This window comes from Abramis brama (genome assembly GCF_963993115.1).
Source record: "Abramis brama genome assembly, chromosome: 7".
Classification (NCBI taxonomy): Eukaryota; Metazoa; Chordata; class Actinopteri; order Cypriniformes; family Leuciscidae; genus Abramis; species Abramis brama.
The window spans coordinates 30253220-30267114 of NC_139969.1; the positions used below are offsets into that span (position 1 = coordinate 30253220).

General features: G+C 36.5%; 1 protein-coding gene across 1 annotated transcript; it reads left to right on the plus strand.

Annotated features, from left to right (window-relative positions):
• Positions 1-736: 736 nt before the first annotated feature.
• Positions 737-12807, plus strand: pcolce2a (procollagen C-endopeptidase enhancer 2a). Its single transcript, XM_084121114.1, has 9 exons — positions 737-930; positions 1241-1349; positions 3274-3529; positions 3758-3882; positions 3999-4135; positions 7241-7410; positions 7736-7819; positions 8941-9108; positions 12548-12807. Exons 1-9 carry the CDS (start codon positions 860-862, stop codon positions 12676-12678), a joined length of 1251 nt encoding a protein of 416 aa, XP_083977240.1. The 5' UTR covers positions 737-859; the 3' UTR covers positions 12679-12807.
• Positions 12808-13895: the final 1088 nt, after the last annotated feature.

The following is a 13895-nucleotide window of genomic DNA, read 5'->3' on the forward strand; positions in this document are numbered from 1 at the left end:
TGGTCAGTTTACACCCAGATGGTGCAACTTACCCACTGACTCGGATCAACTTACCCCAAACCTGGGGTAAATTGAGCCACAGGAACACTTTTTTTTTTTTTAATAAGAAGCCATGTTTTTAGAATTTTTTTTTCATAGATGTATTCTGATCATTTAAAATCATCATCCTGAAATTAGTTCAGATACTCTCATTGTACTTCTGCCTCATTTTCCCTCATCTTTAGGATCACAGAACTAAAAAAAAAAAAAGGTTCATCTTACCCCACTCTACCTATATATATATATATATATATATATATATATATATATATATATATATATATGGTTTAAAATAGAAAAATGTGATACTCATCAAGTCTGATAAAATATTGTGCAAGGTAGACATCTAGTGGTCTTCCGTCAGCGTGAGGTAAAATGAGGTAAATAAAACCACTCTCTGCTCATTTATATGGACTTTAAAGATATCTAAATGTTCATTATTTTTTAAAAGAAGTATCGTAGATACCATACAAACGGAAGAAAAAACTGCTTCGCGCAAAACAACTAGATTCCAGATAGGAATCTGAATTACACAGCCCTGGGCTATATTGGGATAATCTAAACGCATTCTGGATCAAATGTAGTCTCCTAAAGACAGCAGCAGCAGCAGCGTGCTTCACTACAGTCACAATACTTTTAACGTGGAAGTGACATGCCTTCACTTACAGGGTTTTAGGGAAACTGCCCTTCAACTCCCGCAGAACAAACGGTACATTCATGAGCAGCAGTCAGTCAGTCAGTCAGCAGTATAATAATATCTCTGGAGATTTCACTCCTCTTCCTCTCTGAATGTTACATTTGTTCAAACGCGCCTCATACGATGAGGATTATAATCTGGAGCATCGCGAGCGCTTTCCTGTTCAGTGTCATTTTTATGCAGCGACATCGAAGGTATGTGGAATATATAACTAAATCCATATCTAGATGCCTGTATGTGGTCAAAAAAGCATGTTAGCTTGCATTGATGAAAAATACGCTGAATTCTGTTTGCTGTTTGGTTGGTAACATTAGCTATTCCCGTGTTATAGCCTACAAATTCGACTAATTTGTACTAGCCTACTAATTAATGAACAAATCATTGCCTATTAATTATGCTGCTGTTCATTAATTTTACTTAGTAGCTACTAATAAAGCACATGATTTTGAAGTCCTTATGAGTTTCAAACTTAACTATGTGCTTTCCCATTTGTCCTCATTGTAGACCAGTTTTTACATGTGGCGGGAACTTCACTGGAGACACAGGACTGATTGGGAGTCAGGGGTATCCTGGTGTCTACCCACCCAACAACAAATGTGTGTGGAGAATTACAGTAAGGACAGATGCGTGGGAGATATCAGTCTTTAAATGTATTTTCTGTCAAAGAAAATATTTCCCATGCACCATAAATCTCTCACTAAGTGTGGTCTGGTCTGGGTGGTTGCTTACTGTCCCAAGCCAATGATATTTTGGTCCATATTCTGATCCTTCATTGTAATTCTGTAGAATTCTTCCCTGTTCCCTGTTTTATAGTTTACCAGGCATAAAAATGTAATTCTTTTTGCTTAGAAAAGTAACAACACACACTTCACTGGCAGCACACTTCAACAAGCCACACTATTTGAAGTATGGTTCATTTCTATAGCACAGATATGTTACTCACCAGCACCTCTACTGAATTATGAATGTATTTTTGAAAATCAGCTGCGACCTAATAGCATTTTTGGAGAGTAATCTAAGGAGTTAAATGTTTTGATTGTGGAAAGATATTAATGCTAAAAAAAATATATTCTTTTATTTCCCAAAAGCACTGATAACCAACTACTTTCTAAAGTTTCATCGTTAATAGTGTTTTCCGAAACCACAGTTCCAATGAACATTTGCAAACAGCATTGCAAATTCCCAGATTAAATGGCACACGCGTACACACTTAGGTGTCCAACACCATGTCGCTGGTTTGTGGTTTGCACCTTCTTGGACCACTGTTGGTAAAGTCTCACCACTGCTGACCGGGAGAAACCCACTCTGACCCAGTCGCCTTGCCATAACAATTTGGCCCTTGTCAAAGTCGCTCAGATCTTTATTCCTGCCATTTCTCCTGCATCCAACCCGTTGATTATGAGAACCGATTGTTTGCTTACAATCTAATCTACCCAGACAGACCTTAATATGTGGCCTTGTTAGGAGATGATCAACGATATTCGCTTCACCTGACTGGCCATTATATATTGGCTCATCAGTGCTCATCATTCCATTTGAGGGTACGTTTACACGACAATGATATGCTTAAATCGGAGACGTTTTTCCATTGCGTTTTCTGCGTACAGACGACACCGTTGTCAAAACGATCCCCATTCACACGGAACCTTGAAAAGGACTTAAAACGATGTATTCTGCGTCCCGGCCATTAGATGGCGATGAAACACTATAGATTGAACACGTAATACGCATGTGAATGATGTCATCGTCTTCAGAGATTCGCGTTTTTGTTGTTTACACAAAGACCGTTTTCAAAAACTTGCACTTTGAAACCAGTTTTCAAAAGTTTGCGTTTTCAGGCCACCAAAAGTGTAAATTAATGGCCAAAACGCATAAAAAGTTTTACGTTTTTAGTTGAAAACGGTGTCGTGTAAACAGACCCTAAATATACATAATAGCACAATAGTCCTCAGATGCCATCTTCGTTACAGCAGCATTTTGGAGAAACATAACCGCATATATAGCCTAAGTACAGCAAATACATACTTCATGTAAACATGATACAAAACTTGGCTTTCTGATGTTTTCTTTCTGAACTATAATAATCTGACATTAACCGTGATTCTGAATTGATTAATTAATTAATTATTACACCACCACCTGAGTGACGTCATTAATGACAGTCCTATATTGTTAAACCAATGATGTTGAAATGACAGAGGTGCGACCATGTTACTGACGCAACTAGCTAGTTAATTTCTCGTTGCATCGTACTGTGGTACTTAGGCAATGAGTTACGCTATTGTATGGGGAATTTACTCCTAATCGCATGAGAAAATGTAACAATTTAATATTTTGTGGAATTGGTGCCAAATTTGATTCATATTGAAAACATGCTGCTTCTTCTTTTTTTTTTTTAAGTACGCACCCTTAACCCAAACCCTAACGTAACATTAAGCAAATTGAATGAATGACATTCTCCACCAATTTGCCAAAATGTAAAATAGTTACAAATTGCCATGGGACTGTGTTGACTCTTCTCAATTAACCGTCTACAGGTCCCTCAGGGGAGGGTCGTCTCCCTCTTGTTCCGGGTTCTGGATCTTGAGAGTGATAGTCTTTGCAGATATGACTTTGTTGATGTTTACAATGGCCACATCAACGGGCAGCGTCTCGGCCGCTTCTGTGGTACTGCCAAACCCGGAGCGCTGGTCACCAGTGGAAACAAGATGCAAGTGGTCATGGTGTCAGACGCCAACACAGCTGGGAGTGGTTTCCTTGCTGTATACTCAGCGATTCGCCCAAATGAAAGAGGTAACGAGACTACCAACTTATTACCATCCAAATATAGTAAGTGGCCCTTCCCTGTTATTTCAATTCAGCTCTGTGTTTTGTTTTGCTCATCAGGTTTTTTTCTGTAAATGCACACTCAAATTTCCAGAAATTATTTAAAAAATGCAGCACTACAGACCTCAGTATTTTCAAATAAATCTGCATTGATTCCATGTCATCAGACTAATATCCAATGATTGTCCATGGCAGGTGACCGGTATTGCGGTGGTCTTTTAGACAAGCCCTCTGGGACGATAAAGACTCCTAACTGGCCAGATAAAGACTACCCAGCAGGAGTAACATGTGCCTGGCATATTGTTGCTCCTCAAGATCAGGTGTTAATTTATTATTTCTATTAATTCCAGATCACGCCACAAGAAGTCATGCATCATTGACAGGATGAGTATGAATAAATATCTTTTTAAATTGCAAGTAACTTCCCCCCTCTCAGATCATTGAGCTGAAGTTTGAGAAGTTTGATGTGGAGAGGGACAGCTCCTGCCGCTATGACCATGTGGCTGCGTTTAATGGTGGAGAAATGAATGAGTCACGGAAGATCGGCAAGTTCTGCGGAGACAGCCCACCCATGTGAGACCCTCAGTCCATCACACATGCACCAATACACCATTTACCACCCGTTCACTAAGCAGAGAAACCACCACAGACACTGACCTCGAATTTTTAGACTGATCTGGATTTTTTCAGTGGTTGATGCTAAATTATTGCACGTTGTCCCCCAATTACCATATTTTCATGGCGAAGTTCTTTTTTATTCTTCACTTAGGGGTAAAAAGAAGTTCAAAATACCTTTTCAGCGGTATACTGTTAGCAAACATTCTGACGCCACTCACACTGCTGTATGTAAATATTTATATATATATATATATATATATATATATATATATATATATATATATATATATATATTTATATATGTTTTATGTATAACAAAATAAACACACAACAAAAATGACAGCAGTGAGAGAGCAGCAGTTCAGAAAGCATCTGGTCATAGAGATGTGGATATGTTTGCACCAGCTCTGCAATTCATCACTCCATTCAAGTCACGTCACATTTATTTATTTATACAGCACTTTATACAATATATCACTTTAACGCAAACAGCTTTACAGTATTAAACATGAAAAACAGTGTCACTTTCAATTAGAATTACACCAATGGTAGTTTGACGGTGTTTACCAGCCGAAACAAACTCCAAATTAACTTCATTTTAGAATGGATTTGTGTTCGAAATGACGGCAAACCAGTTTGTCCTTCGATTTCGCTTGAAGTATATTGGGGCCTTAATTCTAAAAATCTTTGTTTATGCAAAGACTCTAATAGGGCAGTATCAAGGTATATAAGTGATTTAAAATTATGTCTTGAGTGAACGTAAACAGTTGGTTGACTAATGTCTTACTACTACATGTTAAATAAACCTACTTCACCTGAAAAACTATATCGCATCAACTATATTGTGATATATCGTTATCGTGAAATAAAATTTCTATCACAGTTGGGAGTTTATATCACGCAATTCTGACTATAACTTGCAATTGCGATTTTATATCTTGCAGTTCTGACTTTATAACTCGCAATTACAAGTTTATATCTCGCAATTCTGAGAAAAAAGTCAGAATCGTTAGCCTAGAAATCTAGACGCACCCTAGCGACAGCAAAATGTATTTTGCTTCCAGGGCAGTCTAGCAACTCTCCATTGACTTTCGAGCTGCAAAAACCTAAATTGGGTCAGGCCAATCACGTCGTGTATAGAGTAGGCGGGGGCGGGCTTAACATAATGACGACAGAGTTGCGACAGTTCCCTGCTACTTGAAAACAAAGAATGGCTGCTGGAGAACATCTTTCGTTATGAATCAAATCGGCTTTGGCCGCGACTCTGGAGGACTTGGAGTTAAGTTTTTCTTTGAGAAAAGAGCAAAGAACGGCACTTAAGTCATTCTTAAAAAAATTTAAGATGTGTTCGTACTTTTGCCGGCCAGATATGGCAAAAGTTGAATCTATCCACTAACGTTAGCTCCGCTGTTGGGAAAACGCTCTGGGGTGCGTTTCCCGAAAGCATCGTTGGCCAACTATGGTCGCAAGTTCATCGCAATGTCCATTGAACTCTATTGGTAACGAGGGAACTTGCGACCATAGTTGGCTAACGATGCTTTCGGGAAACGCACCCCAGGTTGGTTGAAGCGCTGTCCTATTGCGTGCAGAGGGAATTTGAAAGACTTTATCCCATTTATCCCGCCCCTCCGATTGAGCCGTGACTATGGTGAGTTGCCAGACCAAACATCTTGATGTAGGTCTGGCTTGCCAGGCTACAGAATCGTGAGATAAAGAGTCGCAATTATCTTTTAAAGGGGTCATATAATGCCATTTTTGTACAAGCTAATATGATTCTTTAGGGTCTAAATTAAAAGTTTGTAATATACTTTAATTAAAAATTCTCATTAGTATTGTAAGAAAACACTCATTTTACCTGGTCAAAAACAGCTCTGTTTTCAGCACGCCGTTTAAGTGCATGTGTCTTTAAATGATAATGAGCTTTGCTCACCCCGCCCTCTGTTCTGTGCGTACACCGTAACACAATAACCATAACGCTTTGTTCATTATAAACTTGGGATTATGAATTATATTGAGAACGTCGTACATAGAAAACATGCCGTAATGTACCCTAAATGTAAACCTTAGCCGCATTCATCGTGAAGCGTGCAAGCGATTTGCAAAGATTAATATAAAGATTAATATAAAGGTTAATAAAACGTTACACTCACTTCAGTTCTTCTGGAGGTGCAGCAGGAACACGAATAGTTGGTACCGATCCTTTTTTCAGGAGCAGCTTCTTAGCAAAACCAGCTTTATACTGATCCTCGTTTGTAAAGCAGTCTGGTGTGTGAAATGATTCACGCAAACATGAAAGCATTGACGTTTATCGTGGGGAATATTTAGGATTTAGGAACATCAAAATGACTGCTGTGTTCCTTATTACACACAAGAACAGAACTCCACAATCGCTTAGACGCCATTCTGCTCATAGACAGTGCTCCAGCGTATCAACAATGACGCGCGGACTATGATTGACAGCACGCTCATGAGCGAGGGCGGGTCTGGTTGAAACGCTGCTGTCAATCAACAATCGTGGGAGGGGTGTCCGACCGTGTGACGTCACACGGTCGAACGGCTTGATTTGAGATGGGGAAAACATATAAGATTATAAAAAAAAAAACACTGGATGGATTTTTATCATTTTATGATGGTTGTGTACAGGCACTGCCAACACACATTTCAGTACAATCAACTTGTAAAAGTGCATGTACCATTATATGACCCCTTTAAATTGTTTTATCACGTGGCGGAAACAACCTTTATTGATCAGAAATTTTATTGAAAAGACAGAATTGCAAGATATAAAACCGCAATTGCGAGTTATAAAGTCAGAATTGCGAGATATAAACTATATCAAATATATCATTCAATTCTGACTTTATAACTCGCAATTCTGAGTTTATATCACACAATTCTGAGAAAAACAGACATAAAAACTTGCAATTACATTTTTTTTTTTTATTCTGTGGTGGAAACAAGCTTCCATAGTGTCCACATGGTCAATAAATCTTTATTTTAGAGAGGTATTTCAAAAGAAAAATGGTCACATTTATTTATTTATTTTGTCTCATACTGTAGGCCAATTTACTCGGATGGCAATCATCTCCTCATCATGTTTCTGTCTGACCTGAGTCTAACTGCGGATGGATTCATCGGCCATTACCGCTTTAAATGGAGGAATCTCAGCAGCACAGCCAGCTCCCCTCTCACCCCCATGAGCACCATGCCACCCACCACACGGCCCGCAGGTCAGTCCACAGCCCACTTTCCAGTAGGTTTCATTTCAAATGAAAAATGCAAGTAGCGGCACGGTGTAAAACTGCTGTATTTTGTAGGTATGTGTGTAGGTAATGACATTGGAATGTATTGAAGATTTATTATGTTTGGTTCATATGGAACGCATTAGTTCGGTCACATGGGAAGACTAATGTGCTTCTATTTTGTTACTAAAGTGCTTTAACAGAAATACATTTATGTGACTTTTGCTGTGTTTTACACTGTATTTTAGTGTATAAGGACATGCTATAGTTGGTCATTATTAAAACAAATCTTTTCACTCTCTTTTCCAAAAAGCCCTTACATATTCAGAAGGTCTTTGCAAGCAAAAATGCAAAAGGACTGGCACAATTGAAAGTCATTACTGCTCTAGTAACTTTGGTAAGTGGCCGTTGTTTGATTTTAATGTTTTTGCTTTCTGTAAACCCAAATAATAGGAGGAATTCTGGGAATTTCTTTGAAATTCGGACTCCAGGCATCAGCGCTCCTTTTTTTCTTTTTTTGCTATACACATGAACATATACAATTCCATATCAGTGCTCTTTTTCACGTTTTCAGGACTTTTACAAATTAGTCTGATAAAAAATAAAAATAATTGGTAACACTAATGTTCATTAGTTAACATTAGTTAATGTATTAACTAACACAAACTAGCAATACATTTGTTACAGAATTTATTAATCTTTGTAAATGTTAGTTTATAAAAATACAACTGTTCATTGTTTGTTCATGTTTGTCAGAGTGCATTAACTAATGTAAACAAATACAACCTTTGATTTTAATAATGAATTAGTAAATGTTGAAATTAATATTAACTAAGATTAATAAATGCTGAAGAAGTATTGTTCATTCTTAGTTCATGTTAACTAAGGTAGCTAACTAATGTTAACTAATGAACCATATTGTAAATTGTTACCAAATAATTTTACGTATCTGTACCACTCTTTATCAGAATGATATTTGAGGAAAAATATTTGTATCACTTTACAATAACTTGATATAAAAAATTTGTAATTAAAAAAATTGCTTAAAAATTAGTTAATATACGCTCGGGATCTAAATATACGCTTTGTAGTAAGTACACTGTGTACAGAAATGTACTAGTAGTATACTTGAATGTGTCCTATAAACATTCAAATATGAATATGTGTATGAAAATAAAATATTCAATATAGTCAACATTTCAAGAGATGTAAACCTATTTTAATTCACAGAAATAATTCACTATTGTTTTTTTCCCCTAAAATTAACTAAAGCTCTCATTCACCGTCTCTGTTTTAATAATGCTTATAGATGGAAAATGTGTTCAGGCCGATACTGAGACTCAGCTCTTTTTATTATTTTATAATTGTAGTGGCAGTAAAGCTGCTGAGCACAGTAAAAATGACAGCACGCATAACAGAACTATACATTATACATTACCATGCACATGCAATTTTATGCATTTGTTCACAGAAGAAACCCTGATTCTGTGAATTTAGTCTTTTTTTCTCTCCCCACAGTGATTACCGCCACCCTTATCTCAGCAGCCATGAGGGACCACAGCGTCCTCGCCACCTTTTCCCTCATTCACCTTTATAAGGAAGGAAGTTTAGCCATTCAACAGGCTGGGAAGACCATGAGCACAAAAGTCACGGTCCTCTGTAAAAAATGCCCTCTAGTCAGAAGAGGCGAGTATCTTTACACCGACCTTGATCTACAAAAACCCTAACCTTAATCATTTGAATTGAAACCAGCACAGCCAGCGCTAGCACCCAGCGAGTCCAGCAGATGTTTATAGTTGATTGAGGTGGATTTTGGGAAGGTGATAGTTTGCAAATTTCGAGCTCCCCCCAAAGTCCTTTGGCTCCATTTGTGGTGTTGAGATATTTCAGGCAGGATATGCCATTTCGGCGTCACGGTGTGTAACTTAAGCTCGCTCAAGAGAGGGTCTCAGTTGGTTTCCTTGAATCGTGGACAGCTAGAATAATAATTCTCTTCAACCCCATGGATGGTATGTGACTTTATTGGTGCCATGCTTTACCTCAGCTCACTTAGTGTCGAAAAAGTAAGCCACTGCTTGGAAACTCTGAAAAGCAACTGTTTTGTTTTGAGGGAAATATCTAGAAAATGTGCCATGGAAGAATTTGCGTTAAAATACGCAGGAATTGTTTTTTGCAGTTCAGAGGAACAGTTTAACATTAATCATTTGCGGTGGAATTTTTATTGTTGAAATGAAAAGCAAGGGAATAAACAGAATATTATTTGCTTTGGCTCACGTTATATGAAAGCAAAGGCGGCTGTGTTCTTCAACAGTTAAATGAATAAATGAGTAAGGAGAAAAGGAGAGTTGTAAACACCCTCTTGAACTTTTTTTTACGCCACAGGTTTGGGATGTGCATTTGCTAGTTCAAAAGATGTGGCCAATCCTCTGGTACTAATTAAAAAACATCACATGAGCAAAAATAAATTGCCCTTGTGAAAAGGAAGATAGCCTAGCATAATTGTATTGAATGCACTTTAAATCTTAAAAGTATAATATCTTAAGAACTGTACTTGCAGATAATGTAATGTTAATGTACTAAGGGTCCTAAAAGAGAGTGAACATTCATGATTGTTTCTTAAACTTTTTCCCCAAAATAAACGTAACAATAGCCTTTTTATTTGACCATTTATGACTCAAACATCTCCTGATGAGCATACTGACACCTTGTCAGCTCACAGCGGGTGCACCTATAAGCCTGTATTCTATTTTTCCTATTTTCTGTCGGGTCGGATTTTTCGCGCGCTGTCTGCGGATGTGACGTCAAGCGCGTTCATGTTAAACGTTTCAGATCACTCTGCCGCCACCGCTAGTCAGCAAACAAACTTAGTTTCTCAAACAATATATGTATTTGACTGTTCTTACCTCTGTAAACATAATGTTGACTTCTTTGTAGTGATGGGCGGATCGATCCTGAAGTATCGATACTTCGATACTGACGTGGTATCGAAAAGGATCGATCCTCACATAAAAATATCGATCCAAAAGTGTGTTTTTTTACCAGTAATTTTTTATTAATTTAGCACGCAATTCAGTGCGTAAAATAAGCTTCTAAGTGGAAAAATAAGCGAATGTTAGCGGATAATTGTGTAGGATAGAACATTTTCTTCTAGTCATCTGGATACAAGACGAAACCAATCAATCAGAGAGAGCGTTCGATGCTGGTGCTTCGCTGAGCTCACAGGCCCAGTGCGTTTGGGAAACGAAGCCTTGCTTAGATGACAGAGAAACAGTCGGGAGTTATTTTGCAATAAACAAACCAAAAGTGTACATAACGGTTCAAAATGTTGACGTAAGCAAGACTTTTTTTTAATGAAATTTATATTTTTATTCAACAAGGATCGATGCATTAAATTGATCAAAAGTGACAGTCAAGGGTTTTACACTGTTAAAAAAAAAAAATCTACTTCATATAAATGCTGTTCTTTCAACTTTGTTCATCAAATAATTCTGCATAAAATGTATCATGGTTTCCACAAAAATATTAAACTGTTTTCAACATTGATAATAATAAGAAATGTTTCCTGAGCAGCAAATCAGCATATTAAAATGAAATATCATCATGACTGGAGTAATGATGCTGAAAATTCAGCTTTGATCACATGAATAAATTACACTTTACTATGGCATAGAAAACAGATAGCCTATGCTAAATTGTAATATTACAGTTTTTACTGTATTTTTGATCAAATAAATGCAGAAGAGAATTACAAATCTTACAGACCCCAAACTTTTGAACAGTAGGCTAGTAGGCTAGTACTATAATTAGGGTAGTTTTGTAAAAGTCACTGACTAATTACAGGCGAGTTGAGAGCACAAATCACAAAATATTTAGGCCTAGTAGTCATGAAAACGTTTTCAGATTTAGCATATTAATGATGCATTCACCTCATAAATCATGACACACTGCTCTAGCACAGGAAAGTGCATACAAGTTCAAGTGCATGCTTTTAAAATGAAAAAGTATTGGTATCGGTATCGGTATCGGCGATACTGGCCCTGTATTTACTTGGTATCGGATCGATACCGAAATTTGCAGTATCGCCCATCACTACTTCTTTGCAGCGGATGACTTGTGAAGTGTGCACGTACGAGAGCGAGCAGAAAGGAAGAGCAGTTCCGTTTTTTGGCCACAGGTGTCAGTCGCGAGTTTAAATTTCAGAAAATCGCATGTAGCCTCTTTAACACACTTTAAAAAAGTGCATTTTGTTACAGTGTCAAATTATTTATTTATTTTACTTTAAAGTACATTTTAAATCATTAAGTTTATAATCATTTGTCAAAAGAACACTTATTTTGATGTGTTGACTAACATACTAATGGTAGTGTTATTTGAGGTAATATTTCCAGTTAATATATTTTAAATGTACTAAATTGCAACAAATTCGTAATTACAAATATATTTAAAATAAATGACATACAAGTTTAAATAAAATGACATTAAAGTAGGCATATACTTCAGTTTACCGTAAATGCTTTTTGGTACATTTGACATCACAGAATTAATTATGAAATTATGTAAATTATGAAATTATGTTAAGTCCTACCTGGGTCTAAAAACACTTGGAACTAACATGCAATTAAGTGCCTGAAAACATTACATTCAGTTTGCACTTAAAGGTGCAGTATGTAATATTGAGAGCTAGCGGTTGAAATTCAAAATATTGGAGAGAGTTGTTTCCCCGTCCCCTCCTGCGGGTTTCCAGATTGAGGACAAGCAATGGGAATGAGCGCAATTAACAATGGAAGGTAATGAGCCTTGTAAGTTGCTGAGCTGATTTATTCGTGTTTTAATATGCCATAGAGCTTTTTAGATGGATGCGGAGGCTTTTTAGGTCGCATAGAATCTGCAATCTCTGTCCTAGTTTGTTTGCTGGCTTCCATGGCTGCAATACTCTGTGTTTTCCACCAACTGGCAACCCGGGGTGTCGAAATTCTATTGGGTAAATTGGCTATTTTTGTGCTTTAGTACAGTCAAAAAAAGTACGTACAGCACCTTTAATAAGTATATTCTTTTAGAGTATGTTATTTCATATTAAGTAAAAAATTTTTTTTTATTATATTATATATTTGTTTTGTTTTTTCAGGGCTTAACTACATTGTCATGGGACAGACAGATGAACAGGGACAGGGTATTGTTTCCCCTTATAACTTTGTGATGGCCTTCAAAACCAAGAAGCAACGGGATCTGGGAGTGCTGAAGAATATTCACTGTTAATGTGCTGGAGTCTGGATTTCTATGACTTACAGTATATTATTCACTTGATGTAAGTGCATTTAATAACATTCATACTTGAAGGACTCTTTCAGTATTTAAGACTGCTCTGACTTTATCACATTTTTCTGGCACATTTACCCCAATAGAACATTTGCAAAAATGTATAAAATTGTTTGTTTCAATCTGTCTTTTTTTTTTTTTTTAAGGAACATACATGACTTTGAAAGACTTAAATATCTTTGACAACATAAATCAATAACGCCCTCAAAGTAATTTTAAAAATAACTTCTAAAATAATTATAGTAAAAAGCACTTCAAGAGTTGGACTGAAGATCTGAACTGTTGCAGAGCACGGTGGAAAAATGAAGGCCCTCACTACAACAAACTGTCATTTGCAGTAGCTGGGGGGTGCTGACATTTACGAGAGATGAGGACATGTTGGCCTTTGAATCTGACATTTATCTAATCTACCTAGTGTTGTAATGAGTGAACGAAGATTGAAGATGACAAAATGAAATGTTGTCAAAATGAAGTGCATTGTAAATTGCTTTTATGTCAGATGAGGTTACTACAGAAAGTTCCTATGTCACTCCTGCGATGCAGTATTTTATTTGAAATACTGTATGCTCTTGTGCAGCTCAGAAACGTATTATAACTTGATTTTTCAAACAATGGGAAAATAAAATGAAAATAGAGTGGGAATGAAAAGCTAAAGTTTGCTTAGTGTATATGAGGGAGTCAATTTAATTTTGAATATTTAAAATTCAGTTTATTGCAATTATTTATAGCATAACATAGCTTCTGGCCCCAGTTCAGCACATGTTTATTTAATTGTGATATTAACTGCAATTTAGTAAAACTACTATATTTTGTAAATGCAATATACAGTATAATATTTTATTATTATAAATTATGTTTATCAGAATTCTGAGCTTTGAGATTTTCTTCGCAAAGATTGCAGGTAATTTTTTGACTTCCCTTGTGAAAAAGAAGTGATAGAGTACTTATTATGGAAATAAAATACTTTAAAAGAATATACTTAAGTGTGAACTGAATATGTTTCAGACACTTAATTGCATGTTACTTACAGTTAAATTAAAATGTAATATAGTTTAAATTTGAACTTCAGAGTGTTTTTGACCCACTTAAGTAGGACTTAAGTACATCTTGATATATTATAATTACATAATTACTTCTTATTGTCTTTGAAATATGGT

Bases quoted from the DNA above. Each gene is read 5' to 3' on its own strand.
- pcolce2a (XM_084121114.1), top strand. From the start codon at position 860: ATGAGGATTATAATCTGGAGCATCGCGAGCGCTTTCCTGTTCAGTGTC. The intron at 1,350-3,273 runs GTAAGGACAGAT...AACCGTCTACAG, and splicing joins AATGTGTGTGGAGAATTACA to GTCCCTCAGGGGAGGGTCGT. The intron at 9,109-12,547 runs GCGAGTATCTTT...TTGTTTTTTCAG, and splicing joins ATGCCCTCTAGTCAGAAGAG to GGCTTAACTACATTGTCATG.